Here is a 25,943-nt window from a genome sequence, read left to right on the forward strand (position 1 = left end):
AAGAGCGTGCGCACGGTGATCGAGGGAGTGCTACAACTGGGAGGCATGGTGGCTTACGAGCAGGTAGCGTGGTACACTCAGCAAGATGGCAGCTCGTGTGGACTTTGGTGTATTACAGTACTGGAAATGCTGCTTAGCAAGTCGTCGTGGGATGACTGCTTGTGTAACGGGGTTACAAGCACAAGTGGCTGCAAGCCACTTGTGAATTTTACAGATAGGTTATCTGTTAAAAGTTTTGAATACTTCCTCACCTTGGTGTAAGACACACCAATGGATACATTGAAGTGGACCACCACAATGAGCGGTCCACACATACCCAAAGATCCTATTGGTAGAAAGCAGCATCTTTCTACCAATCAGAGTCATGCATATTATCGGGGCTCTGACAGCCAGCCGCTGTCAACCCTTTCATAGATGATAAACAGTTTTTAGCAGATTTTAGAGGAAGATCAAGTCACAAGCAATACAGTTCTCATTTTACCTAATCTAAGTCACTTGGAATCCTTTCTTACTTAACTTATATTTGTGTATTCAAATGTAATTAACCTAAGTAATTACTAAGTACTTACGCTTCCTCATACACGTTGCGCAACGTGTAAGCTAAAGTAGTGAGTCAAGTTAGACCCACTACAGCTTGTATAACTTGGTGCCCTATCTGCGAATGCGCTCCCCGCACAAGGCTCTAGGTTTCCTCGGCAAAGTAGCAGCTTAAGATGGATAACTTCAACTTCAATATACGTGTCTCTTGATTTCGGTTTTAGTTTTGGTATCATTAAAAATAGTATACCGAAATTTGACAAGATGACTTTACCTCACATGAAAATACGCGAAGTCCCACGATTCCCAAATCTAGAATTGGCCCGAAAAGACCGAGACTTTGTGGTGTATTTTGCATACACCAATCCGAAAATAAAATAGCTTTCCCCTAGATAATGGGTAACGATTTCTACATGTGTTTTCAGGACAACGCAGACAGTGCAGATGCATCGTTAATGATCAAATAATGGCCATCTAAATTCGGCGGTAGCAACATCGTCCTCATTTTTCCCCCAGCTTCGTCCGCTTGCTCATTCCGCCTTGCTCCAACGCTGCACTCACTTCGCGTGGAAAACTACCTGCCAAACTACTTTTGGTATCGGGCAGTTGGTGTAAGCGGGAAGGTAGATGCCGGTGTCGTCGTGAAGGCTGGTGTAAGTGGTGTCGTCATCAAGGCTGATGCCGACCTCGGGTCAAGGCTGGCGTGGGTGGTGTTAACGCGAAGGTTGGTGCCGCGGTCGGTGCCAAGATTGGCGGTACCGGAGTCAAGGCGGGTGCCAATGCCGGCGCCACTGTCAGTATCGGGGGCGCTAAACCTAACACCGACGAGAAGACTGGAAGCGGCTACTCGAACGGCATGAGCCCTGCGGTAAGCCGTAAGGCCACACAAACCGCAGCGCAAGCTGCTGGGAAGGCGAGTGTTTACCGAAACCTGCGCGCGTAGTTTGTAGTGTAGTCTGGTTGTTTGCCGTGCCACTGTACAGTCTAACTTGTTTATATGAGGCCCCGTTGGTGGCCATCTACAACAATGACTCATATAAAATGGACTCAGTTAAAAAAAATTATGTGGTGCACGTAAAGAAATCGCGCATAATTCGCTGCCGCTTTGCCTTCACCGTAGTATCCCGAACCAAAGTGGTCACGGTCTGTAAAGCTCTTCGTTCTCTATCAGTCTGCTCTCCGCATTGAAGCAGAAATGCAGACAGCTCCATGCAGTGTCTCAGAGCGATGGCAGGTTGAATTGTGGGTTCCTGGTCCTCCTCCTCCTCCTCCTGCTTGTCCTGCGAAACTGCATCACTTCCTGCTGCTTCGTCCAATATCACATCTGGCTCGTGCGCAGGCACGTCCTCGTCCACTGCCAGATACTCACTAGCGCTCACAGCGCCCTCCCACTTCGATAAAATCGCTGTCAAATCCACTCAGCGAGCATGGGGTTGTTCATGCCAGGATTCTGCTTGAGCTTTAGGTGCACTTGGAGCTTTTGTTCTAGCGTCAGACAGGTGCGAGGAGACATTGCGAGGGAAGGGGACTTGCGTTGGGCGTTGGGCGTTGAGCAGTGGGGGCTTTGAAGAGTGTGTGGTCGTGAACAGTGTGAATCAAATAAACAGGTTAGACCTAATTTGGTCCTCCAAAATGTGACTCATATACCTTGTATACATATAAACAGCGGTTATACAAAAACTAAGTAAAATATTTGGTAGCAACAAAGCTTGCATCAAATAAATGGCAAGGCTCAAATAGGGAGGATCATATAAACAGGTTTGACTGTACCATATTTTGTTGCCATTAATCATACTGTGTCTGCCTTTCGCGAAGCGTGGAGAGGTCTTGCTACCTAGACTGTCACTATCGTGCCAGTCTGTGTGCGGCACACCACGAGCTCCGATCTGCGCCTGCCTCACTCTCTGATCCTTCCGCCACTTTCCGCCGCCCAACGCTCGCCATGGACCCGGTGACGGTCTTCAAGCTCGTGTCCATCGGGTGCATCTGGGTCGTGGGGCTGGCTGGCGGCCTGACGCCGGCGCTGCTGGCCTCGCGGCACGACAAGTCGCCGACGCTGAGCATCCTCAGCGCCTTCTCCGGCGGCGTGTTCCTGGCCGGCGGCTTCTTCCACCTGCTGCACGCGGCCGTGGAGAACCCGGCGCTGCGCCGCTGGTCCACGCAGGACGAGGGCCGCTACGAGTTCCCGTACGCCGAGATGTTCTGCACGCTGGGCTTCCTGGGGCTGCTGCTGCTGGAGCAGGCCGCGCAGGCGCACATGAGCAGCAGCAGCGAGGCCGGCGGCTACGTCCCGGCCAAGGGCGAGGACGACGAGGAGCTGCGCGGCGCCACCGAGAGCGACGACACGTACCTGGGCGACCTGGACGTGGACGACGAGGAGCAGGCCCTGGCCGCGGCCAGCAACGTCCGCCACAGCCACAGCCACTCACACGGCCCGGGCCAACAGGCCGACGAGGCCGACGCCGGGTCGCTGGCCGTGGCCATGGTGCTGTTCGTGGCGCTGTCGTTCCACTCGGTGCTCGAGGGCCTGGGCATCGGCGCGCAGACGGAGACGGCCTGGGGGGTCTTCCTGGCCATCATCATGCACAAGGGGCTGGCGGCCTTCGCGCTGGGCTCGGGCCTCGTGCAGAGCGCCATGCCCGTGGCCTACGTCATGCTCTACATGTTCGTCTTCTCCTTCATGAGCATCATCGGCATCGTCGTGGGCTGGATCATCGCGGCCGACTCGTCCGAGGACTCGGCCGCGGCTGGGATCTGCGTGGCCCTGGCCTCGGGCACCTTCATCTACGTGGCCGTGATGGAGGTCATCCCGCAGGAGTTCCCGCGACACAGCCACGGCGGCGACGAGGGCCACAGCCACCAGCCGAAATCCACCGTCACACTCAAGAAGTCCATTGCGCTCGTGGCCGGCTACGCCATCTTCGGCCTGCTTGCCAAATGGTCGTAATAACTGTTTGCATGTAGTTAGCCTAGCTGGAGATATCGTCGCGAACGTGGCACAAACTGAAGTAACGTTAGTAAGAAATCCGAGCGACATCATGAGTAAGACAGCAATGCAAGTGAATACACACGGATTTAACATACGCTCGCTTTCGCTGCAAGATCGTCGCGAGCTGCTACCTTTCTCTTCTCTCTCTCTCTTGCTCTTCCTGTTGCTTCGTTCTTCTTCTTCGTCTGCTTGCTTTGTCTTCTTTATCTTGTGATGCTCGTTACTTGCAAGGCTCTCAGTCCTCGTGTCTCGTGCGTGTCCTTCTGATCTCAGTATCGCATCGCTGTTTGTACACGGCATTTTGTACACCTTCACGCCTCAAAACTCACCACCAACCAACCGACTGACAGACTGACTGACATGATCGACGAGTCACAAAAACACACCGTGGGGATCTCGGGCTTACGCGTCAATGCGCAGGTTCTGGACGGCCTCGTCTAATGACGTGTCGACGCCGTTGTTGCCTTCCGCAGCGCTGCTCGGGGACTTGGCGCCGTTTTCATCGTCGTGCGGGTCGAGGTCATCATCCAGGCCGGGGATGCCCTGCTGCGCCTGGTGGTGGTACTCCATGCCTGCCAGCTCATCGTCGTGGCCGACGAGGCTGCCACTGGAACCACCAAGGTAGTCGTTTCTCTGGTGAATGCGCTTGTGCTGGACCTTAAGTCGCTTGGTGCCAATCTGGAATCCGTTCATACTTGCAATAGCAGCGTCGGCAGCATCCGCGCTGTCGTAACTAACAAAGCCGAAGCCCTTGCTTTCGCCCGTGATCTTGTCCATATACACCTTGGCGCTGATGACAGTTCCGAACGGCGCGAAGGCAGTGGCCAGGTCGGCGTCCGTCAGGTCGTGCGGCAAGTGGTAGATGAAGAGGTTGGCGCCGGTCGGGCCTTCCAGCTGACTGGTCGTCCGCGAAGCCTTGGCCGCAGCATCCACACCCTGTCCCTGCAGGTCGAGACCAGCACCCAGGCCTCCTGCCTGGATGTCGAAGCCAGCAGCCCCGCCGACGTTGGGCAGGCCGCCAAATCCGTACGGGCCAGCCGCGCCTGCAGCAAAGCCGTACGGGTTGTAGTACATGAATGAGTTTGTGGGGCTTCCCGGGCCGCCAGTCGTAGCTCCGACGGGCGATCCCAGGCCGGCCACCGCGGGGTTCAGCCCGGCCGCCGCCTGGGCCCCGAACGCCTGCATCTGCTGCATGTACTGCTGCTGCAGCTGTTGCAGCTGCGGGAAGGCCAGGCCCGCACCGGGCGGCAGCGGCCAGTAGGCGTTGGCGGCGACCGCCGCCAGATTGCGCGCCCGCTGGAGGCGCTGGCGACGGCTGTCGGCGAACTTGACGACGAGCGGCGAGGTGCCGCGATCCATGGTGACGTTGCCGTTGACCTCCTCGATGGCCGCGAGCGCCGAGCTGCGCTCCTTGAACTTGAGGAAGGCGCAGCCCTTGCTCTGGCCCGTGGCCGGGTGGCGCAGGATGTAGACCTCCTCGATGGAGCCGAAGAGCTCGAAGACGTCGCGGATGGCGGCCTCGTCGGCCGTCTTGGGGATCATGCCGATGAAGAGCTTGTGCTCCTGCGAGGCGCCGGCCTGGCCCTCGGCCGGCCGCACCTGCAGCGGGTTGATGCTCTGCGGCAGCGTGACCTTGTTGTGCAGCTCCTGCACGGCCTTCTCGGCCGCGTCGCGCGTGAAGTACGAGGCGAAGGCGCAGCCGCGGTGCGCGCCCGTGATCTTGTCGCGGATGATGACCAGGTCCTCCAGCGGCCCGAAGACCTCGAGCACGGGGCGCAGGTCGTCCTCCTCCATGGTGCGCGGCACCTGGCCCACGAACAGCTTCACGGGCCCGTTCTGCGCGTCGGCGTAGGCGTCGGAGGCGGAGGCAGAGGCGTCGGCGGCGGACGGGGCCTCGGCGTCGTACGGGGAGACGTCCATGGCGGCTGCGGACGGAGAGGGGGACGGAGAAGACGTTGACGCACGCACACGGCACGCACACGGGACTCAACACAGACGAGTGGCGCGGACGCTGGAGCTGGAGCTGGAGCTGCCTTGGGCTTGACCTTGGGCTGCTGGCGCGCGATTGTTACGAAACCACTATTGGGGAGATCTCGTTGGTGACAAAGGACTTGGGTTGAGTATGCGCGCGCAGAGAGGAGACGCCATTGGCGGAAAAACGCAGGAATCAGAACAGCACAGGGAGAGGCCGACTAGGTGCGATGAAACTCTAGCCACAGTGCCGAAATGGCTACAGTGCGACTCATGAAACCCGACGTGTTCGTCGTCGGACGCGAGGCGGACGCGCCGGGCGTGGTGGTGCCAATTGCTTTGATTGCGGCAGATTCGTGTCGTCCACCAGAGCAGACGAAGACTGAAACGAGCACAACCATCAACGGCTCCAGGCTGTGCTTGAGAGACAACGTGTAGGTGAGACCTAAGATGCAGCAAGTCAAGTCAAGTGTCGACGTCACGCATTGGCGTGCACAATCACGACGTGGACGAGCTACTGGGGCGAGAGCTGTGTCAGTGGGTGATGGACCTCAAAGCGCGAAAGGTGCGCGTGTACCCGATGATTATCAAGAAGGCCGAGTTACTGTACGGATGCCAGAGCTTCGAGGCTGGTGGTACGGGGGTTTCTAAAAGAAAGTAAGTGGAGCAGGTTTGTACGAGTCACTAAGCTTCGCTTTAGCATGGATAACCGCGCATACGTGGTACGTATATAGATTTTAAGCCCACGAGCAAGTACAGTGCAAAATCGTTAAAGTCACGGAATATCCACTCAGCTCATCATACGATCGCGCAATACGACGCGAAATACTCTTTGTGAGAAAACGTTCTCGAGCGGCTTGTGGTTTGTTTCCAATGTTATCTAAATGTGAAACTCAAGTCCGAAGTGACGATGCCGTGTACATGAAAAACTAGTGAACCACATGTGAAGATTCTTCAGTGACGGCAACGGTCTTGATTCAGGGGCTGCAAGAAGAGTGTTCTAATACTCAGGATCCCATACAATACAGTGCTACAGACTGGAACAACGCGTACAATTGAAGCACCGAAGCACATCACCTTGGTGCCAAGCACACAGGTGGTGGCGGCGCGCGCGCACAGTCGGCGTGCCGAAATCCAAGCTTGTGCGGCGTGTACGTGAAGTACTGAAATAATGATCAACTTTGGGATTTGTAGTACCCAACCCTCATGATTTGTCACGATGGTATCCTAGGATCGCAACTCAATGCAAAACGTAAAAACTGTCAGATCTCCGCTAAAGACAGATACAAGATAATTGGAGGGTGACACACCGTCTTTATCTTAGTATTTGTATGTTAGAGGCTAAGCATTTCTTCAATCCCGCAAATATACGATGACTGATCATGTTTACTTAAGTAGTAGGAGTTTTTACGCCGTAAAAACTTAGAATTTGTTGACAAAGTATATAGGACGGGAACTTTTTACGACTGTTGCGGTGACTTATGACATATGTAGCACACTACATGTATTATATGTACGTCGGAGTGCCAGGCGCCGACAAGAAAACTGTTACTACACGAGCCTAAATACTGATGGAATATTCACGAGGCAGCAATGCGCTACTGAGTAGAAGAAAAAAAAAAAAACAGTTTTTCGAGGGCAATGGACAACTCTAGGTACCGTAAATCACGGGTTCATTGCAACATTCGCAAAATTTTCCAGTCCAATTTAATTTGTCAGCAAATTATAAGTTTTTGTAAAAACTAAACGTGATCAGTCATCGCATAATTTGCGGATTTGAAGAAATGCTTAGCCTTTTCCATACAAATATATGTGTTGAGATACCCCACATCGGTATATCTGATCTGTGCAACGTTTTTTGCCGAGAACGTGGCAGTTTTTACGTGCTTCATTGAGGCTGTGCGTTGCGATGAACCCGTGGTTTACGGGACGTTGCCAAAAGTACATGGGTTCATCAGAATCATATGTAAAAAATCAATTCATCTTCAACCCGAATTTTCATCCGTGGATGAGTATGTACATGTACCTTCCCGACTGTGCTGGTTTTATATTGAGACACTGAGTGCAAGATCTGTTGCCAGATGGCCTTTACACCTCCACTCTTGAGTCGACTAGCCAACAGCTAACGGCTCGCATAAATCAAGCGTGAGCTCATTCTCCAATTCGACTCCGCATCCCCAAGGTACATCGTCCAAGTCCAAGATGCATATGAGCTACGTGCTGCTGGCGATTGCGACCGCTCTCGCTGCCTCTACTGATGCTTCCTCCCTCACGAGCGCAACATCGGACCAGACAAACGTGGCAGACCTTGTGCGGGCCGGCGGAGCTCAGCCGCCACAAATGCGATTCCTGAGGAAGCGTGCGAATGACCAAAAGAACGATGAAGAGAGGGCTGGAAACCTCGACCTACTCACGTTCCTTCCCAAGTTTGTTAAGCAGATGAAGGGAAAGAGCACTTTGGTAATAATGCACCATTTGCAACTACTTCGGTTTACCGACAGCCAGCGCCAGGCTTTCTTCGTGTTGTACGATGCCCACCTCGAGAAGGCGGCGAAGGCCGCCGCTGCAGCCGGCAAATAGAAATCTACCAGATTTCTGCGGAACAGCAAAAATACGTGATCGTGCTCGTCTAAGAATGAATGACCCCACTCTTTCATCTCGTAAGAAAAGCTCCATCTGGTCCTCACCGATCATTGTTCACATTCGTGCAACCTTCACTCGACAACCTTTTTTAATCGACAGTATTTTATGCGGGCATGGAACGGAAGGAGAGTATCAAGGGCGAGTACGACGCTGAGAGCTGTGGCTCCTCCAGAGCGGAGACACCCGACCAGACGCTTCAGACAGGTGACGTGGAAGAAGAACCCCCTGCGTCTCCCCCAGCAAAGAAGAAGCGGAAACTAAGCACCACTAAACCCTCGAGATCCACGGCTAAAACATCTAGTAAAACCACGGCAAAGTCCGTAAAACCCAGTGGTAAATGCGCCCTCGAAGGCTGTAGCAAGAAAGCGCTGCAAGGCGGCAGCTGCTTCGAGCACGGCGGAGGCTACAAGTGCTCGGAGGAAGGTTGCGTCAAGCAGGCCAAAGTGAAGGGCAAGTGCGTAACCCACAGTGGGGGCAAGCAGTGCTCCCACCCGGACTGCACCAAGCAGGCCAGAGCAGAGGGGCTCTGCGCTGCACACGGAGGCGTTAAGCTGTGTTCGGTCGAGGGCTGCACGAAGCAAGTTCAGTCCAAGGGGAAGTGCTTTGAACATGGTGGAGGCAATAAGTGCTCCAAGAGGAAATGCACGAAGCAGGCGCTCTCCAAGGGACTGTGCTTCGAGCATGGAGGAGGAAGTAAATGTTCTTATGAAGGTTGCACCAAGCAGGTCAGGGCGAATGGGGTGTGCTTCGAGCATGGCGGAGGCAAACCGTGCTCGGTCGACGGGTGCGACAACCAAGCGGTGACCAAGAGCTTGTGCTACAACCACGGCAGAAGCGACCCATGTGGGCATTTGGGCTGTCTTCGCAATGCTGAAGCGAACGGATTTTGCTACGAGCACGGTGGAGCTCGACAATGTTCGGTCGAAGGTTGCACGAAGCGCGCACATGCTAAGGGTGTGTGTGCCGCTCATGGTGGAAGCACCCAGTGCTCCCATCGTGGCTGCGTCAAGCAGGCGCTTGCGAAGGGCAAGTGCTTTGAACACGGTGGAGGTACCAAGTGTGAACATGAAGGGTGTGAGAAGAGGGTCATGTCAGCGGGACGGTGTGGCGACCATGGAGGTGCTGCTTCCTGCACGCACCCCGGGTGTGCCAAGATGGCGTACTACCAAAACCTTTGCATTGCGCATGGCGGGAAGAGGAAGTGCTCGCATGAAGGATGTGACAAAAATGTCAAGTCCAAGGGATTGTGCTACTCGCACGGTGGAGGCACCAGGTGCTCCGAGCCAGGATGTGAGAGCAACCCCAAGATTGACGGCAAGTGCTTGGTGCATGTTCAAGGTTCCAGCGGAGAAGAATGCTTTGATTGAACCAAAACTCCCGGGTCTGATCGCCTTTCAGTTTTGTAGTGCTACTAAAAAACTATTGGCCTCTCTTGGTACAAAATATACCTTCTTATCGTCGAACATTTTGCTGCGTTGTTGGCTGCAGTAAGAACATTTTTTTTAACTCGTAAGTGACCTTATTGCCTCTGTTACTAATGCGCCGCGAAAAAAAAAATTTAGATGATGGCTAGCCTTCGTCTGCTCTGAGGGGAACTCCATGGCAGCAGCTTACACTTTACTTAAAGAGTCGGTAATTAGTCATTACCGTATGCGTCATCGTTCATTTTATTTCTTGCCGTTCGGCATACAAACTCAATTGTATTATAGTAAGTTACGGTTGGCCTCGTGTAGTCTGCCGTCTGGCGGTATGTGATGCTGCGAGGTTGTCATTGCCAAAAAATCTGGTTGGCGCACAAGCGGATGGGCGACTTCCTGGAGGTGCTGGAGCTCTCGCGCTCGGGTCTAAAGTCCGCGAAGATGGTGTAACAGTTGTTACTGTAATTTAGGGTATGTTTTAGGGTAGGATTTACTACTATACAAACTTTAGTATAAACGCAGAGTAGGGCAGCCCGTGGGAGCTTCGCTCCCAACTGCCTGAACTGCGTGGGGCGGCAACCTCATCACTTCTCGTTTTGGCCGCCCCTGCACAGATAGTCTTCACAGTATCTGCATCGTCAACGATAAACTGGTAGCACTTGTTGGTCCCATCCCCTGTTCAAGAAGACGATGCCTCCTACGAATGCACAGTTACGTGCCGAGATCGACCGACTCAACCAGTCGGTCGCCGATCGATCCAAGGTCCCAAACAACCTCCCTAAGTTCAAGGGCAAGCGTGGTGAAGACGTGAGAGAATGGCTATTCCAGATCGAGAACGCGTGCCGGATCAACGGAATCCAAGTTGAAGACACAAGCGCAAGACTGCCAGGAATCGCCGGATCTGCGATGGGGAAACCCGCGTCCGGATGGTTCCTGCATTGGTCGTCGGCGACAAGAGTGGATGAGTACACGTGGGAAAATTTCCGTGAACATGCGCTCAAACACTTCGAGTCGTCGAACTATCAAGCCTCGCTCCGTGACAAACTTCAACGGCTCAAACAGACAGCCGACATCGAGTCATACAACGGAGATTACAGTGCTCTCATCTTCCGTGTCGAAGGCATGAGCGAGCTAGACCAAGTCCTGAACTACGCAAACGGTCTCAGGCAGGGCACGCGCAGCTACGTGAAGCTGCAAAACCCAGCGAAGCTAAGTGAAGCGATGGACCTTGCAGTCAAGTACGAGGTGACCCACTACGTCGAGGAAGCCCGTACTCGCCAAGTTCATCTAGACAACAAGAAGGCATCGACTGGGCAAGAAGCTAACCAAGGAGGGCGGAACAATGGGAAACCTTTCCGTGGAAAGGGTCGCTTCAAACCCAGCGCGAAACCCAAGGGCGGTAAAGAGACTCGCACGAGCTTCTACTGTAAGAAACCGGGTCACATCAAGCTCGAGTGCTACGCGTGGAAGAAGAAACAAGGCGAACAGGGAAACGACAAACCGCGCCAGTGAATGAGGGTCCTGCCGTGGTCAAGAGAATAACTGGAGCATTAACGTTGGAGAATATCAGCATCAATGTTCTGAGTGAAAACCCTCTCGTGTACAAGTCGCGTCCGCTATTCTCCGTTGGTGGCGAGATTAGCGTCGGCGACAAGAGCTTCACGACACCCACTATGCTGTTGGACAGCGGAGCTACAGCGGTGTACGTGTCCAAACATTGGGTCGAGAAGAACCAGCTTTCGACGACAAAGTTCAGCGAAAAGAGCATACGCGTCAAGCTGGGAGACAACCAAGTGGTTGCAGCTGAGCTAGAGCTACTGGCTCTATCCATCAAGATTCAAGGATTGGAGGAAGCATACGACTGTGTTGCCGTTGTCTATGCGATTCCAGATGAATTCGACTGTATCCTCGGGGTACCTTTCTTCGAGGATGTGCAGCCGATGATCGACTGGAGCGGTCGACGGATTGAAGGAACAAGGACGAAAATTCTGCAAGCGGAGCAAGCAAGCAAGACCAGTGAGCCGATCGAGGAAGGCGGACAGGTGATTGCCTCCGGGCTTCGGAGATCTGCCGGAGCGAAAGGCTTGTCGGCGAAAAGACCTGATTCCTGTAGAGGCGCCGCACTGGAAACGGATGTGAGGTCCACGGTTGAACTTGCTGGTGAAACTGAGCAGAAGGATACCCCGAGAGTTGCTTGCGGGCAACTCGACCGCGAGTCAGCGGAAAGAGACTCGGCAGTGAGGAGGGACACGAGGTCATCCTCGGATAAAGGCACTGTGGAGAAGAGCAGCGCTGGGGGTAACAACAGCGTCGTGGTGAAGATGTTCACGATGGGAGTTGTTGATGCAGCGGGCGTGGAGACGAAGTACATCACGCGGAAGAAGTTGCGAAAGTTCCTGAGAATCAAGACCAAAACTCCAGACGAACCTGGTTTCATGCTGGTTTTGTCGAACGATACGATCAAGCGCGTCGCAAGCTCGTTACAACGGCACGATCAAACTGATAACGTTGGTAGCGCCAAAGCTCAACATTATCTGGATACGGACTCGGAAAGCTTTCGTGCTAACCCGGCCTACGAGCTACTGAAGGAGATTAAGGACACCATGTTCCGTCCTGAACTCCCTGAAGGTCTACCCAAGAAGCGCGAGATCGAGCATCGAATCGATGTGCGAGATCCAAACGTGGCAATGTACCGTCAGCAATGGCGGCAGTCGCCAGAGCAACAACGTGAAATTGTGCGCTGGGTAGAAGATATGGTCAAGAAGAAGCTCATCCGACCAAGCATCAGTCCTCACGCAGCGCCAACTTTCTGTGTGCGGAAGCCTGTCGGGTGGCGAATTGTCCACGACTACAGGTACCTCAACTCGAATACGATCCGACAGAGTGTGCCAATGACCAGGAAAGAAGACATCATGGACGACATGGCTGGAGCTTACTACTTTTCGACAATGGATTTGATGTCTGCATACTACCAAGTCCGAATGCGTGAAGAAGACATCAAGTTTACGGCGTTTCAAGCACCAAACGGACTCTGGGAATACCTAGTGTTGCCTATGGGAGTCTGCAATGCACCTGCTACTATGCACAGGTTGACGTCGAAGTTGTTTCGCCGGTTAAAACATACAAGATCCTTCTACGATGATATCTACATTTTCACCAAGTCACAAGACGTGAACGTCCACTTGGAAGCCCTGCGCAAGACGCTGGATATACTGCGAGACAACAAGCTATATGTCAAGCTGGCCAAGTTTGTGTTTTGCGCCTCGGAGATTCCATGTCTGGGAGACTTCGTGGGACGCAATGGTGTAAGGATGGATCCTGAACTTGTCAACAAAATCAAAGCGGCGTACTTGAAAGATCGTGAGAGCCAAGCCATATTTGCCACTATCAAGCAGCGTTCCGGATCGATGAAGCAAAAAAGACAAGCGTGAGCAACGGAAGAAGTACCGGCTGTACACAGAGGACAATGGCTTGCTCTGGTACCAAACTCCTGCAGACGACGTACCCCGTGTTGTCGTTCCAAACGATGTTAAGCTTCGGAACGAGATCATCAGCGAGTGCCACGACTCCAATTATGGTGGACACCCAGGTGCGGAACGGACATACCTGACTCTCGCTAGACGGTGGTACTGGTCAAAGATGTTAGTGTCGATCTAGCAGTTCATCGCGGATTGTGAGCAATGCAGACGCAACAAGCCTCGGCTAACCAAACCACCAGGTCTGCTCGAGCCTCTAAGTATCCCAGATGAACGATGGAGATCCATCTCTATGGACTTTATCACTGACTTGCCTCGGACGAAGAACAAGGTCGATTCCATATGGGTTGTTGTGGATCGCCTCACGAAGAGATGTCACTTCGTGCCGACCACGAAAACCGTGACAGCAGAAGGTGTCGCTCAATTGTTCGTGAATCACATCTGGAAGCTCCACGGTATGCCGACCAACATTGTTTCCGATCGTGACAGGAAGTTCGTCTCAGCTTTTTGGCAACATGTTTTCAAGTCCATCGGGACCAAGCTTCGCATGACGGTCGCTCATCGAGCTCAAGGCGACGGACAGACGGAGCGAATGAACCGAACTCTGGAAGGGTATTTGCGATGCTTCGTTGGACCTTTGCAAGATGACTGGGATATCCATCTTGCCAACGCTGAGTTTGCAGTCAACTCCACAGTCAACTCAAGCACCAAGCTTGCACCATTTGAAGCTAATCTGGGCTACATCCCGTTGAACCCACTTCAACTAGCAGCTGAAAAGCTCGCTAAGGTGCCGTCAAGTCGACGTGGATCTGACTTTTTGGATCGTCAAGCATCCATCTTACTGCGCTGCCGTGAGGCATTCGCGCAGGCGCAAGAACGGATGCGAGATGTATACGATCGCAACCGTGTGGAACAAACATTTGATGTTGGCGACCGAGTGTACCTGAGCACTCAACATTTGGATCCAAAACATACTGGGCTACCCAACTCGACTAAGTTTGGGCCTAAGTGGATTGGTCCGTATACCGTCGTGCGGAAGGTGCACAATCATGCCTACGAGCTGAATATTCAAGCAGGCAGCAAGCTCCACCCAGTGTTTAACACTGGATCACTGAAGCCGTACATTGAACCATCAAGATTATCGAGACCCCATGATGTGATTCTTGCGGATGGAAGTGTCGGTCAACTAGTAAAGCGACTACTTAAGAAGCATCATCACAAACAACGGACGTAATTTCTTGTGGAGTGGGTGGGCGAAGAGGAACCCACTTGGGAACCGGTGGAGAATCTAAGTCAAGTTCCTGGTTTGATTGCAGAGTTCGAAGCTAACAGACGCTTGAAGCGGCGAAGGAGAACCAAGCAACCATGAAAGGGGGCTCAAGGCCTACATGTATTAAGGCTCATGCCTGTCCTAGTTGTGGCTATGCTTGGCCTTCTTGCGCAATCTTTGCTTCTTGGACATCTTCGATTTCTTGGGAACCTTGGGAACTGCTGGAGCAATGCGATACACGATTAAGCCATCCCAACTTGCGCACAGGCTCCAACTTGCAAGGCGGGTCCGCGCTGTCATCGTAGTCATCGTATATCATCGCCGATTGCTTGGAGTCCGTCTTGGTCACCACGAGCGTGAAGCAATGCTCAACGAAGTGCTGATCAGCGTGGACGATGTAACAGCCAGACGGAAGCTCAAGCGCTTTACGTTCCAGCTCAGCAGGAGTTGTCATAGAAGACTTCTGGAACACCTTGAACAAGCTGACATAGTCCAGCGGAACATGTTCACCACGGACGAAGTTGAAGAAAGCATCGATGTCCCTTGTAAGAACGCCACATGGGAACGTGCTGTTCCTTGCACGGCAGAACCGGTCCCAGTGACCATGATTCACAAGACCATCCAAGTCAAGTCCATAGCAAGCTGCTTGAAACGAGTAGAGGAAACACAAATTTGTCTTCGACGCTCCAGCTCCACGAAAGTGTTGCTCAAAGAACTTGGTGAAGGTAACGCGCTTGCCGGACTCGATCCACTGGTTGATCTGGTTCATGCACTAGTATACACCCTCGAAATTTTCAGGCCACTCCCACGTCAACTGCAGATCATCGGTCTCCCACTCGACGAGGAACGCGACGTCCGGAGGCTCTCCATACCGATCGATGAGACGACGTACTTGCCAAATCTGCTCCGGGTCATACGGATCATCTGTATTGAAGCAATTCTTAGCGTGTGGCGGTGATGGGTGACGCTCCGGAGGCGCAGGCAGCAGCGGACGCTCGGTGATTTCCTTGGCTTCTAGCAGCAAGTTGTATGCCGAAAAAGGGTCATCAAGCTCGTCTTGATCAACGCCAACGATCCAAGCAGGCGGTTCGTTAACCCAGTTATTGTCAACGGCGCTGGGATCCACAGCAGGAGATAACGCTGGAGCCGAAGGCGCAGGAGATTCCGGTGAAACCACAGTATCGGCAACCGACTCACCCGAGTCCGAGTTGCCTGGAGACGAAGGTCCACCATCAGGCGACGGTGGAGGCGAAGTCGAGCGAAGCGAAGTCGCAGAGACCACTGGAGAAGGCAGAGCAGCACAGCTGAAGACTGGATTCACCGTTTGGGAGGCCGTGGAGATATCGTTGAGCAGCGACATGGGCGAATGGGAGCCCAGGAACTCGGTCAGCTCTTCCTCGGTCATGCCACCGAGCGTGTCGATCTGGCAAGACCGCTCAAGCAAAGGCGGCGGCGTTTCGATGACACCAGCAGCAGCGAGCAGGTCAGGCACGAGGCCAAGACCGTAATCTGGCTCAGCCACCACTCTTCCCTGAAGTGGTGGCACGAGCACCTCTTGCTCGGAGCTTTGCTGGACCATGGTCTCAACCGGCGGCAACCTCAGAGAGGGACCAGCCCCTCCCGAACCAAACGTCATTTGAAGCATTGGAACTTTGGAGCCGTTCAAATGCCACCGGATCCACCCGAGCAAATTTCCGAATGACTGGCTATTCACGGACGGACGACTCCTGGAGGATGGGTGTAACGGGGTTACACGCACAAGTGGCTACTAGCCACTTGTGAATTTAACAGATAGGTTATCTGTTAAAAGTTTTAGATACTTCCTCACCTTGGTGTAAGTCACACCAATGGATACATTGAAGTGGGCCACCACAGTGAGTGGTCCACACATACCCAAAGATCCTATTGGTAGAAAGCAGCATCTTTCTACCAATCAGGGACATGCATATTAGTGGGGCTCTGACAGCCAGCCGCTGCCAACCCCTTTTATAGATGATAAACAGTTTTAGCAGATTTTAGAGGAAGATCAATTTACAAACAATACAGTTCTCATTTTACCTTAAACTAGCTACTTGGTGTTTTATTTGATTTATATTATACTTGTGGATTCAAGTATAATTAATTCAAATTATTAATAAACTCCTACGCTTCCTCATACACGTAGCGCGACGTGTAAGCTAAAGTAGTGAGCCAAAGTAGGCCCACTACAATGGGTGAGTGTAACAGTTGTTACTGTACTTTAGGGTATGTTTTAGGGTAGGATTTACTCCTATACAACTTTAGTATAAACGCAGGGTAGGGCAGTCCGTGGGAGCTTCGCTCCCATCTGCCTGAACTGCGTGGGGCGGCAACCTCATCACTTCTCGTTTTGGCCGCCCCTGCACAGATAGTCTTCACAGTATCTGCATCGTCAACGATAAAGATGGGGCCTGGGAACGATGCGATCTCAGCCAAAGCCTCATGAGTAGCCGACGCCTCGGAGCTCATTGACTAGAAAGTATTCATCTGCGAGTAGTGACATCCAGAGCGGGTCGTCAACATTACTGCGACAATGCTCGAGAATTGAATGGCTCATTTTATTCGTCGTTAGTTAGATTTAATGACCGTCATGCCCTTGCTTCAAGCTAAAAGGACTTGAATTTTGTTGTGAAATGAAAAGTGAGGAGTATTAAAATGTCCACGGCCAATTTAAATTTAATCTAGAGTAAGTTTGATCCCACATTTTCATGTGCAAACGAACAAAGATGCTATAGGTATGGAATATCCACAAGTGTTGTCAGATCTCGGTTGCTCTGTTGATCTGTGAGGTCATTCGGACTCTCTTTACCGAGTTTCGAACCACTTCAGGACGGTAGCAATTGCTTTTTTATCCGTCACACCTGCTTCCACGAGATCGTTACGGATTGTTTCCGGGGAAGACTTTTTCAACTTAAGACCGGGGACGATATCGTCCACAAGGAATTTCAAATCGTCGTACATCTTTTTGTCATCCTCCTTCGCGTCCAGCTTTTTCAGATCGATCGCATCGTCGAGCTTCTTGGGTTCGACCACGTCGTCCAGCTTCTTCACATCGAGCACGTCGTCGAATTTCTTGGCATTGATCACGTCGTCCATTTTTCTCAGGTTGACCATTTCAATGGCTTTCTGCGGCGGTAAGTCATCAAGCTTTAACAACTTGGTAAGCCATTCGATCCCTCGTTCTTCATCATCCGCATCTTCATCCTCAATCGCGGGGACGTGCTTCCTCAAGAGTCTGGATTCAGCAGGGCTAGGCTCATTCCCTTCTTTTTGGTACTGCTTGGAGAGATTCATCGCTTCTGAAACCATGGACGCCGCGACATCGTGAGTATTGGCAGCGAAAGTAAGCGCTGTAGCACACAACAGTATCGTTTGCACGCGCATGACAGGTCCTTGTGGATGCGAGTAAATTGCAAAATGACCGCAGGTCACTGTAGCTGGATACACTGCTGTCACCAACGATTATTCCCATTACGAGGCACAGACGTTTATGCCGTTTGATGACGGATTATGGGGATGGACGGTCACTCCCGGAACTGTACAAGTAGTGGTTGTTCGTGTGTAATTAATATACGTACATGGTACCGGCAAGGATGGGGCAAAAAACAGAAAGTAATAATACGACTGTTGGTACAGAATTTGACGGCTAGCTGTTGTCTTTTAAACCAAATGAATTTATACAATGACTTGTACTGCACATCCGGTTTGGAAAAGAAGCCGGTTGATTATGAAAATCGAAGATTATGGGGCAGATCGATACCACTCCGTTTCAGAATACTTGTCCTCTTTGCTTAAGTGCTTCGGGATTCGTCAATTTTTGCCTAAAACAACTACGATTGGTCTTGATAGAACGCAGGCGCTCTGACGGTTTGAATGGTGGGTAGACCTTCACAGAGCTCTCAAAATTGACAGCGTGATGGCCTCAAAGGAGCTTTTGCACCCGAATCGTCCACAAATGTCGCCCAGCCTTCCCCTCGTACCTCAAATCTCAACTATGAATGTCAAACGAATCAGGAGAGAGCTTACAGTGATGGAGCGTCGACAGGCAATCAGCTTTGTCCTCGTGCGTTCAAACGGAGGCAAACCGCGTCGAAAAGCGGTGCATGAAGTGGCCAGCAGCTTTGGCGTTCACAAGAGGATGATTGCGAGGCTGTGGAAGCGCGCCAAGGCGAATGCAGAGCTTTTTGGGGTGTACGAGGCGCCGTCTTTGAAGCACCGATGTGGCAGGAAGCCCTGTGACTTGGCTGCTGCCCTTGAACGCCTCCGAAACGTCAGCCCCCATGAACGAACAACGCTTCGCTCGGCGACAACGGCTTCGGGCGCGCCGACTAAGACGCTGTCCCGTCGTCTCAAGGAGGGCAAGTTGCGCTCGTGCACAAGCGTGACCCGCCCACTGCTCACTGCCGACAACATGCAGGCCAGAGTGACGTTCTGCCTCGACCACGTTGCTCACATGGCAAAAGCGAGGTTTCGCCGGGAGGGAAGACTTCCTTTATGCACCCCCTGCTCTGACCATACAGTCTCGGTTATATGAACAGTAGCTAGCGTAAACACAACTGGCCATAGTTAAACCAAGTATATTTGGCGACAAGTTGAGGGGTGACAAGTATTCTGAAACGGAGTGGTATTGCAGGAATTTAGGCATGTACATGTAGCGGTAACATGCCATACCCCTTCTTCTAGTGGTAGGCTGTAACGGAATACAATGCCTCCTTTGAGTTTTGATCGCACAGGTTTATCCAGTTTGTTTAGATATTAGAGTAGTGATCACTATAGTTTTGACAAGCGTTCAAGCTACTATTCTACCTCGCAAAATGCCTTTGTTTGGGTACACAAGTACCTAACTTTATGACCGGACTGACAATTTTATCGTTGCTTGTTTCCAGCAATAAACCCTTGTATGTTAGAGCAAGCGAGCTGCGTTACCTTCCAGCTCTCTCTTCTCCCTGAAGGTTTCAACGAGCGGGCGGGGGAGGAATATTGTTGGCTGTCACCGGAGGACCGGGAGTCTACACACCTGAACTTACATGAAGCTGCCGAGGCCTGCTGGAGGCTCGGCGTTCTCACAGTTTTCCGAATCATATGGAAATGGAGAACCGATCATTTTGCTAACGTAACTTTGCTGACGGCAACAAGGTACAAGACCATTCTGAGAGCCCGGCTTCGGGAAGCGTATTACACCGTCGAAGCTGCATATCGAGCGGCGGGACGATCACGAGCTCACAAAAGGGCGATCCACTCAGCCGTGGGCGCACTAAATGGGCGGTGAGAGCCAACACTGCCACAACTAGATAGCAATTCGTTGCTGTATGTATTTTTTTTTAGGTGGTTCCCGGGGGAATCCTGGACCTGGGGGTAGTGGAACAGTCATCGTGAAGGTGGACAGCACCTCCTCCGCAGGCGTCGTCATCTGGGCAGCTAGCATGTCGTACGCTGCACCAACCACTACGAACAATCAAGCGGAATACAAGGGCCTGCTTCAAGGGCTGCTTCATGCTCTGAAAACTCCTAATTTGAGGCCAATCCACGTCGTTGGGGATAGCCAACTCGTCATACGGCAACAATTGCACCGAACCCCCACCGATGGCGGCACATTTACGCACATTGTATCAACGATGCCGCGTGCTGGCTGATAAATGTGGCGTCCGATCGTGGACCCACCATTTTCGAGCCTTCAACAAAACGGCTGATGCTTTGGCGAATATGGCGATGGACACGGGCCGCAGCAGGCAGACCACCCTTGAGGCTGGTGGAAAACCGAATGCGCTCTGGCCATCAGCTTTGAGCCACTTTAATAACGACCTTCAACACTGGACGAATGGAGCTGCACATACAGAAGGATCAAATTACAGAGCGGATTAGTCTCCCCACAAGGGACTACACCCACGGTGACAGCTTGCAGACGACGCAAACGAGCGGAGGCAGGAACTTTGTATTAGAAGTCGTTAGAGTACCTAAGTGACTACAATACAAATCAAAAAAAAAAAAACCTTGTACAGTAAGCGCGCCCACTTCCGGTACTGGTATAAAGTGATATCCCGGATAAAAAGATGCGATCTATTTGGAAAGGTTTATTGTTACAAAACTTTGGCGGGCGTTTTGGCGCGAACTACTGCACACCAACCATTGCCGTAGAGCAACCGCACAGCCAACCTTTAGCAGGTTTTCATTACAGAAATAACACAGAGCGACACAAGCAGAAGCACGCCATGGGGGCCTGGATGAAAATACATCAGAAGCGAGGTCTCATCGAGAAGGCAACCGACTGCCCCACGATGTCACAAGCGGCGCTCGCAGCATGGGTTAAAGCGCACTACAAACTCAAGCGCGCGCCAGCCCAGTCGACCGTCTCGGACATACTCAAGAAGGCCGCGTTGATCATGAGCAAGGACTGCGGTGATGGCAACCGCCGCAAGCCCGTGAAGGTGACCTCGGCGGAGCTGGAGATTCCAATGGCACTACTTACGACGAAGACGTCAACGTAGAAGATATTATAATTCGTGCTTCGCAATTGAGCTTATAATATATATTTTACGTGTGCTTCATTGCGGTCCCTTTAAAATAAAATTGCAAATCTTGGGAAATGGTCGGACCTCGTTACCGGAAGTGAGAGCTTTTACTGTATGTCAGTGTGACTTCGTGTAGGCAGGCATTTCCTTCTGCCATTTCCTGAAGAGCTCGAAACGAATTGGCTAATGCACATAACTGTGTCCCCAGCAAACGTAAGCGGAAAGCAAACTACTTTCACTCGGTGGACACGTCCACATGGAGACCCTTCAGCGTCAACAAAACTTGTAGGAGAAACACTGAACGCTTCAATTTCGACGAATAACACGTCTGAGCTTTAGAGTGCGCTTTATGGCGATCCGCTTTCTCTGATATCCATTCGGTTAAGTACGACAGTGAATGAAGCTTTCGTAGGCAGCTACAACGCGTGGGCGAAAACAGGAGACGGCGTAATTCACCTCATCTTTTAAAGCGCTGATGACAAGGAAGTGACGGTCGTTACCCATTCAGGTGGAGACAAATATGCTGAAAAGTTGACATGAATGCTGGCGCAACCGTTGGGATTCTACAATTCCAGAGCTGAAGGATAAAAGCCGATCTTTGGATCGCTGGCGCCCGGGCTTGCCTGGGTCTGGAGATGATTCACTGCTGCTTTGGATTCCTCGGTCGTCGGATGGGGAAAATTGGCGATGCATGTGAAGGTTAACGCGAGCTGAGGGCAGTTTGGTGGTGTACTGTGCTTTATGCAACTTTGATAACCTTGTGTAGACTTATTCAACTCAACGTAGTTACTCGTCATGATTTGCTAAAACAGCGAGTTACGACCTGGTTTGGCTACAATGCAATGCATTGAATGCATATTCAAAGCACAATAGGATAGACTTCGGCAAGCTCCTTTGTAACTAAAAGACGCTTCAAAATCCTCCATCAGCATCTTTGTGGCTATTCCTTCATAAGAACCGTGCTGTTGGGGTCGCGGACAAATTGCCATGTCGACCAGAAACAAGTAATATCTACTGCTGCAGTTCCGGACAAGAATGCCCTTCAGCCTAATAACCTGGGATTGTAGTCTTGGAGGACGACGATGTGCACAAGGTTTCGTTAGCACTTTCTACTAGGTAAAAAGGTACATAGTATCTTGTACCCACACTACCTGCACGAACCTCTGTTAGACGAGGTTGCATGACGTACTGTACAGTGTCATAAGCTTGGTAAACGCATCCTGCCTGTCCGGTTAAAAGACTTCAGTTTTTAACAGACGCACCCCGCTCCATAGTTTTTGGGCTGCGCAAGCAATATTGTGAAGAACGAAGATTGGGAACTGCGGTTAGTATTTATCGATGTTGTGTTAAGCCTGGGCCTTCAGAAAATTCACTCGAGCTTAATGATGAGCTTGCCGATGTTCTTGCGCGCGTACATGAAGTCGATGGCCTCCGGGATGCTCTCAAGTCCGCGGAACTCGGTCGGGTCCACGCCGGGGTTGAGCTTGCCTTCGGCCATGAGCTTAAGAAGACGCTCGATGTGCGACGGAATGAACTTGGCGTGGTTGTGCAGCAGGAAGCCGCGCACACTGGCCGACTTCATGAGAAGCGTCGGGTTGAGCTGGTTTACCAGCATCGGCTCAGCCGACTTGTCGCCGTGGTAGCCCGAGATGTACCCGAACACGATCACGCGCGCGTGCACCGCCAGGTTGGCGGTCACGGCCTTGAACATGTCGCCGCCCACGGTCTCGAACACGACGTCCACACCCTTCGGGTACTCCTTCTTGAGCACGACGTCCACGTCCTCCTTGGTGTAGTTGATCACGCGGTCGCAGCCGAGCTTCTTGAGGTGCGCCACCTTCTCGTCCGAGCTGCACGTGCCGATCACGTGGTTGCCCGCGAGCTTGGCCAGCTGCACGACGTACTGGCCGGTGCCGCCAGCAGCCGCCGACACGAAGACGGTCTCGTTGGTCTTCATCTCCCCGATCTGCTCCAGGGCGATGGAGGCCGAGATGCCGCCCACCGTCATGGTGAGCACGGCCGGGGACAGCTCCGGCGTCTTGATCAGGTTGGCCGACGGCACCTCCACGTACTCGGCGAAGGCGCCGAACTTCTGGTAGGCGACGGCGTCGCCCACCTTCACGTTGGTGACGCCCTCACCGACGGCCGACACGATGCCAGCAGCCTCCAGACCGCAGCCGAACGGAGGCGGCAGCGTGCCGGTGTAGGCGCCGGCCGTCAGGTTGATGTCGGTGGCGTTGATGCCCAGGAAGTGGTTGTTGACCACCACGTTGCCAGCCGCGGGCGCCGGCACGTCGGCCACGTCGACGATCTTGGTGGCCGCGCGGAAGTCCTTGGACTTGGTGTGCACTTGGACGGACTTGAAGGATGGCATACTTAAGCACTGGGGTGGGTGGTGCAATGCAGGACTCGCCTTGAGCTCTTGGTCTCAGATTCAGGAATGACGTCAGAGCCGTTTGTGTCATCCACAAGATCACCCCAAAAAGTGTTGATGCATCAAAAAGAGGAGGACTAAAAACGAGACAAACGGGTCGGGAAATGCCGGCCCGGGTCGAAATGACTTGGAGGTTGTATGTGGGCAAAAGCAGGTGGTTTTGTGATTTGTTAATCGCAGCAGAGCACGTCAACGGGATCACTTTCGTCCACAGCGCGTCAACCGCGAAATGGATTGCGGGGAGCCGAATTGTCGAGAACGAGCGGTTTTCGCGACGAAAGAGTGTGCGGTGGTGTTAACTGCGCGGTCTGGTTCCCTTTGTCGTCCTGTTCGAACCTGGGGCTCCTCTTTAGGCTCACGTGACTTCAAAGGACCCAACTTTAACTAAAGTGATTATGCTTGTCTAGGCAGCTTTTTATTTGTCTTTACATGCATGGGTTTGGTCTGTTCATGTAGTCTTCGCTAAGATCTAGTTGTTCTGACGGGAGTCGAACTCGGCCTGGATCTCCTCGCTGCTCTTGCCCGAGGTCTCAGGCACCAGCTTGAGTGCCAGGAGGTAGAAGACCACGAGCAGCACCACGAACGGCAGGTAGGCGTAATCATCCAGCGCATCCGAGATGTACGGGTACGCGACGCCGACGATCAAGTTGCACAGCCAGTTGATGCCGATGCAGAGCGACGAGCCGCTGGCGCGGATCGAGTCCGGGAACAGGTCGGCGGTGACGACCCACACGAGCGGGCCGAGCGTGGCGCCGAATGCGATGACATACAGAGCCGTGAAGACGATCGACAGCGCCGACACGTCCACCAGGAAGGCGATAGTCATGCACACGGCCATGATGCACATGCTGGCAATGCCCCACAGAATCATCTGGCGGTTGCCGAAGCGGACGGCCAGGGCGCCAGCGGTGAATCCAGGGAAGATGTTGATGAAATCAATGATAAGCGTTCCGATGCGCGAATCCGAAATGCCAGCGTCAGCGAAGATGCTGCTGGAGTAGTAGAACACGGCGTTGATACCCGAGAGCTGCTGGGCACACGACAGAAGAATAGCAGCGGCCAGTTGCATGCGGTAACGAGGCGAGAACAGCGACTCGATCACTTCGGGTTCGTTGTTGACTTCCCCCAGCTCAGACTGGTTGGACTTGCTCGACGACTCCAGCCAGTTGAGGGCGACTTGAATGTTCTCCTCACCGTAGAGACGACCAATTACCTCTTTGGCCTCTTCGCGGCGGTTCTTCATTAGAAGCCACGCCGGGCTCTCAACGCACATCGTCGGCGCCAAGAGGAGGAAGAGGACCGCGAGAATGATCGGGAAACCGGCCAAGTAGCGCCAGCCGCTGCTCGTGTTGGCGAAGAAGAAGGCGATGGCAGGGAGCACGATACCCATGGTCACGGAAATCTGCAGACCCAGACCAAGGATATTGCGAAGGTGCGGAGGAGACAGCTCGTTGATGTACGAGCCCAGTGTGCCCGTAGCGACACCGGAAGCAATACCAGATACGACGCGGCCCACGGCAAACGCCCAGATGTTGGAAACGGAGGCCTGGATTACAGCACCGACCACAATGAAGGCGCAGTTCACGAACAGCAGCTTCTTGCGTCCCCACATATCGCTGAAGTGGCCGCAGAACAGAGAGCCGATCATACCGCCGAAGATCCACGCGTTGACGGCGAACGTCCACTCCAGCTTCGAGTGGCCCGGGAACATGAGGCACGTGCCGTCCACAACGGGGCGCGCATTGCACTGGTCGGTGTCGTTGTACTGCGTCAGGTTCGTCTGCGAGGTGGACCAACCGCTCTGAAACGGCTGGAGCAGAGCGACCAGGACGCTGCTGTAGAGGATCCAGTTGGGCTTGATGCTGCGCTCCGCTTCCTTGTTGGCCTTGTCATAGGTGGTCGGGACGGCGGCCTTGGGCGTGGAGACCTCCGAGTACATCTCGTCCGTGACTGTCTGCGGCGGCATTCTTGCTTGCTGTCTTGCTTAAGCTTGTACGAAGGCCGGAAAAATGGAAAATGAAAGAGAACTGGTGTGCAGGCGACGCGCTTGGACTCAAGGCGATTGCTGGAGGCGCGTCCCCCGTCTCTGTTGTTGTAGTTTCGCCGCGGAGCACAATCGCTAAAGCGACATGAGAAACCCAGGCACACTTGGATTTATTTCTCCAGTAGGTCCGGCGTTTACGAGCCCTCTGCGTTCATGCTCTGCAGAGCGCACGTGCGCCTTGGCGATCGATGCTGGGTGGCACTAGGGTTGACGGGCCAGGTTGACGGGCCCATCCCACAACTTCAATTCTGATGTTTTCGTCTAATCGACGCGCACCAAGCAGAAAAAAAACTAGTCATGATCACAAAGTGTGGGCTCGAAACTTGGGAGCTCTGCTGTTGCGGTACACTAGCACGGACCCAGAGAAAATATGCCAGACTGTAAAGACATTATGTCGTTGTGTGAGGGGCAAGAAATCGGTCGTGAGCGTTCAAAGTAGGTTTTGAGATGTCGGTTTGGCTAGATTATGTTAAGTCGCTTATCTTGGGTAAAGTATGCATGGAATTTGATCGTCACGCAGACCTCTGTTTTGCTAGAAAAATGCAGTGCTGTTTGGTGAGACGTCAAACGCGAAAGAACTGGGTTTCCGCGAGCTGCGCAGCAATCAGCCAGTCTAGACTCTATTGCAGACTTA

At 52.8% G+C, this 25,943-nt stretch overlaps 6 protein-coding genes across 6 annotated transcripts; 2 read left to right on the forward strand and 4 right to left on the reverse strand.

Annotated features, from left to right (window-relative positions):
- Nucleotides 1–2,479: 2,479 nt before the first annotated feature.
- On the forward strand, nt 2,480–3,484 carry IUM83_18766 (Zinc (Zn2)-Iron (Fe2) Permease (ZIP) family; the record flags this gene model as incomplete). Its single annotated transcript, XM_067943779.1, has 1 exon — nt 2,480–3,484. One exon carries the CDS (start codon nt 2,480–2,482, stop codon nt 3,482–3,484), a length of 1,005 nt encoding a protein of 334 aa, XP_067792267.1.
- Nucleotides 3,485–3,928: 444 nt separating this feature from the next.
- On the reverse strand, nt 3,929–5,446 carry IUM83_18767 (CUG-BP- and ETR-3-like factor; the record flags this gene model as incomplete). The annotated part of the gene is made up of 1 exon (XM_067943780.1): nt 3,929–5,446. The coding sequence occupies one exon, from the start codon at nt 5,444–5,446 to the stop codon at nt 3,929–3,931; it is 1,518 nt and encodes a 505-aa protein (XP_067792268.1).
- Nucleotides 5,447–17,127: 11,681 nt separating this feature from the next.
- Nucleotides 17,128–17,616, reverse strand: IUM83_18768 (uncharacterized protein; the record flags this gene model as incomplete). Its single annotated transcript, XM_067943781.1, has 1 exon — nt 17,128–17,616. One exon carries the CDS (start codon nt 17,614–17,616, stop codon nt 17,128–17,130), a length of 489 nt encoding a protein of 162 aa, XP_067792270.1.
- Nucleotides 17,617–20,531: 2,915 nt separating this feature from the next.
- Nucleotides 20,532–20,807, forward strand: IUM83_18769 (uncharacterized protein; the record flags this gene model as incomplete). The annotated part of the gene is made up of 1 exon (XM_067943782.1): nt 20,532–20,807. One exon carries the CDS (start codon nt 20,532–20,534, stop codon nt 20,805–20,807), a length of 276 nt encoding a protein of 91 aa, XP_067792271.1.
- A 1,393-nt stretch (nt 20,808–22,200) lies between these two features.
- IUM83_18770 (putative alcohol dehydrogenase) lies at nt 22,201–23,205 on the reverse strand (the record flags this gene model as incomplete). The annotated part of the gene is made up of 1 exon (XM_067943783.1): nt 22,201–23,205. One exon carries the CDS (start codon nt 23,203–23,205, stop codon nt 22,201–22,203), a length of 1,005 nt encoding a protein of 334 aa, XP_067792310.1.
- A 529-nt stretch (nt 23,206–23,734) lies between these two features.
- Nucleotides 23,735–25,204, reverse strand: IUM83_18771 (Solute carrier family 2; the record flags this gene model as incomplete). Its single annotated transcript, XM_067943784.1, has 1 exon — nt 23,735–25,204. One exon carries the CDS (start codon nt 25,202–25,204, stop codon nt 23,735–23,737), a length of 1,470 nt encoding a protein of 489 aa, XP_067792309.1.
- Nucleotides 25,205–25,943: the final 739 nt, after the last annotated feature.

The sequence above is a fragment of the Phytophthora cinnamomi genome, assembly GCF_018691715.1.
Source record: "Phytophthora cinnamomi strain GKB4 chromosome Unknown Contig36, whole genome shotgun sequence".
Taxonomy (NCBI): domain Eukaryota; phylum Oomycota; class Peronosporomycetes; order Peronosporales; family Peronosporaceae; genus Phytophthora; species Phytophthora cinnamomi.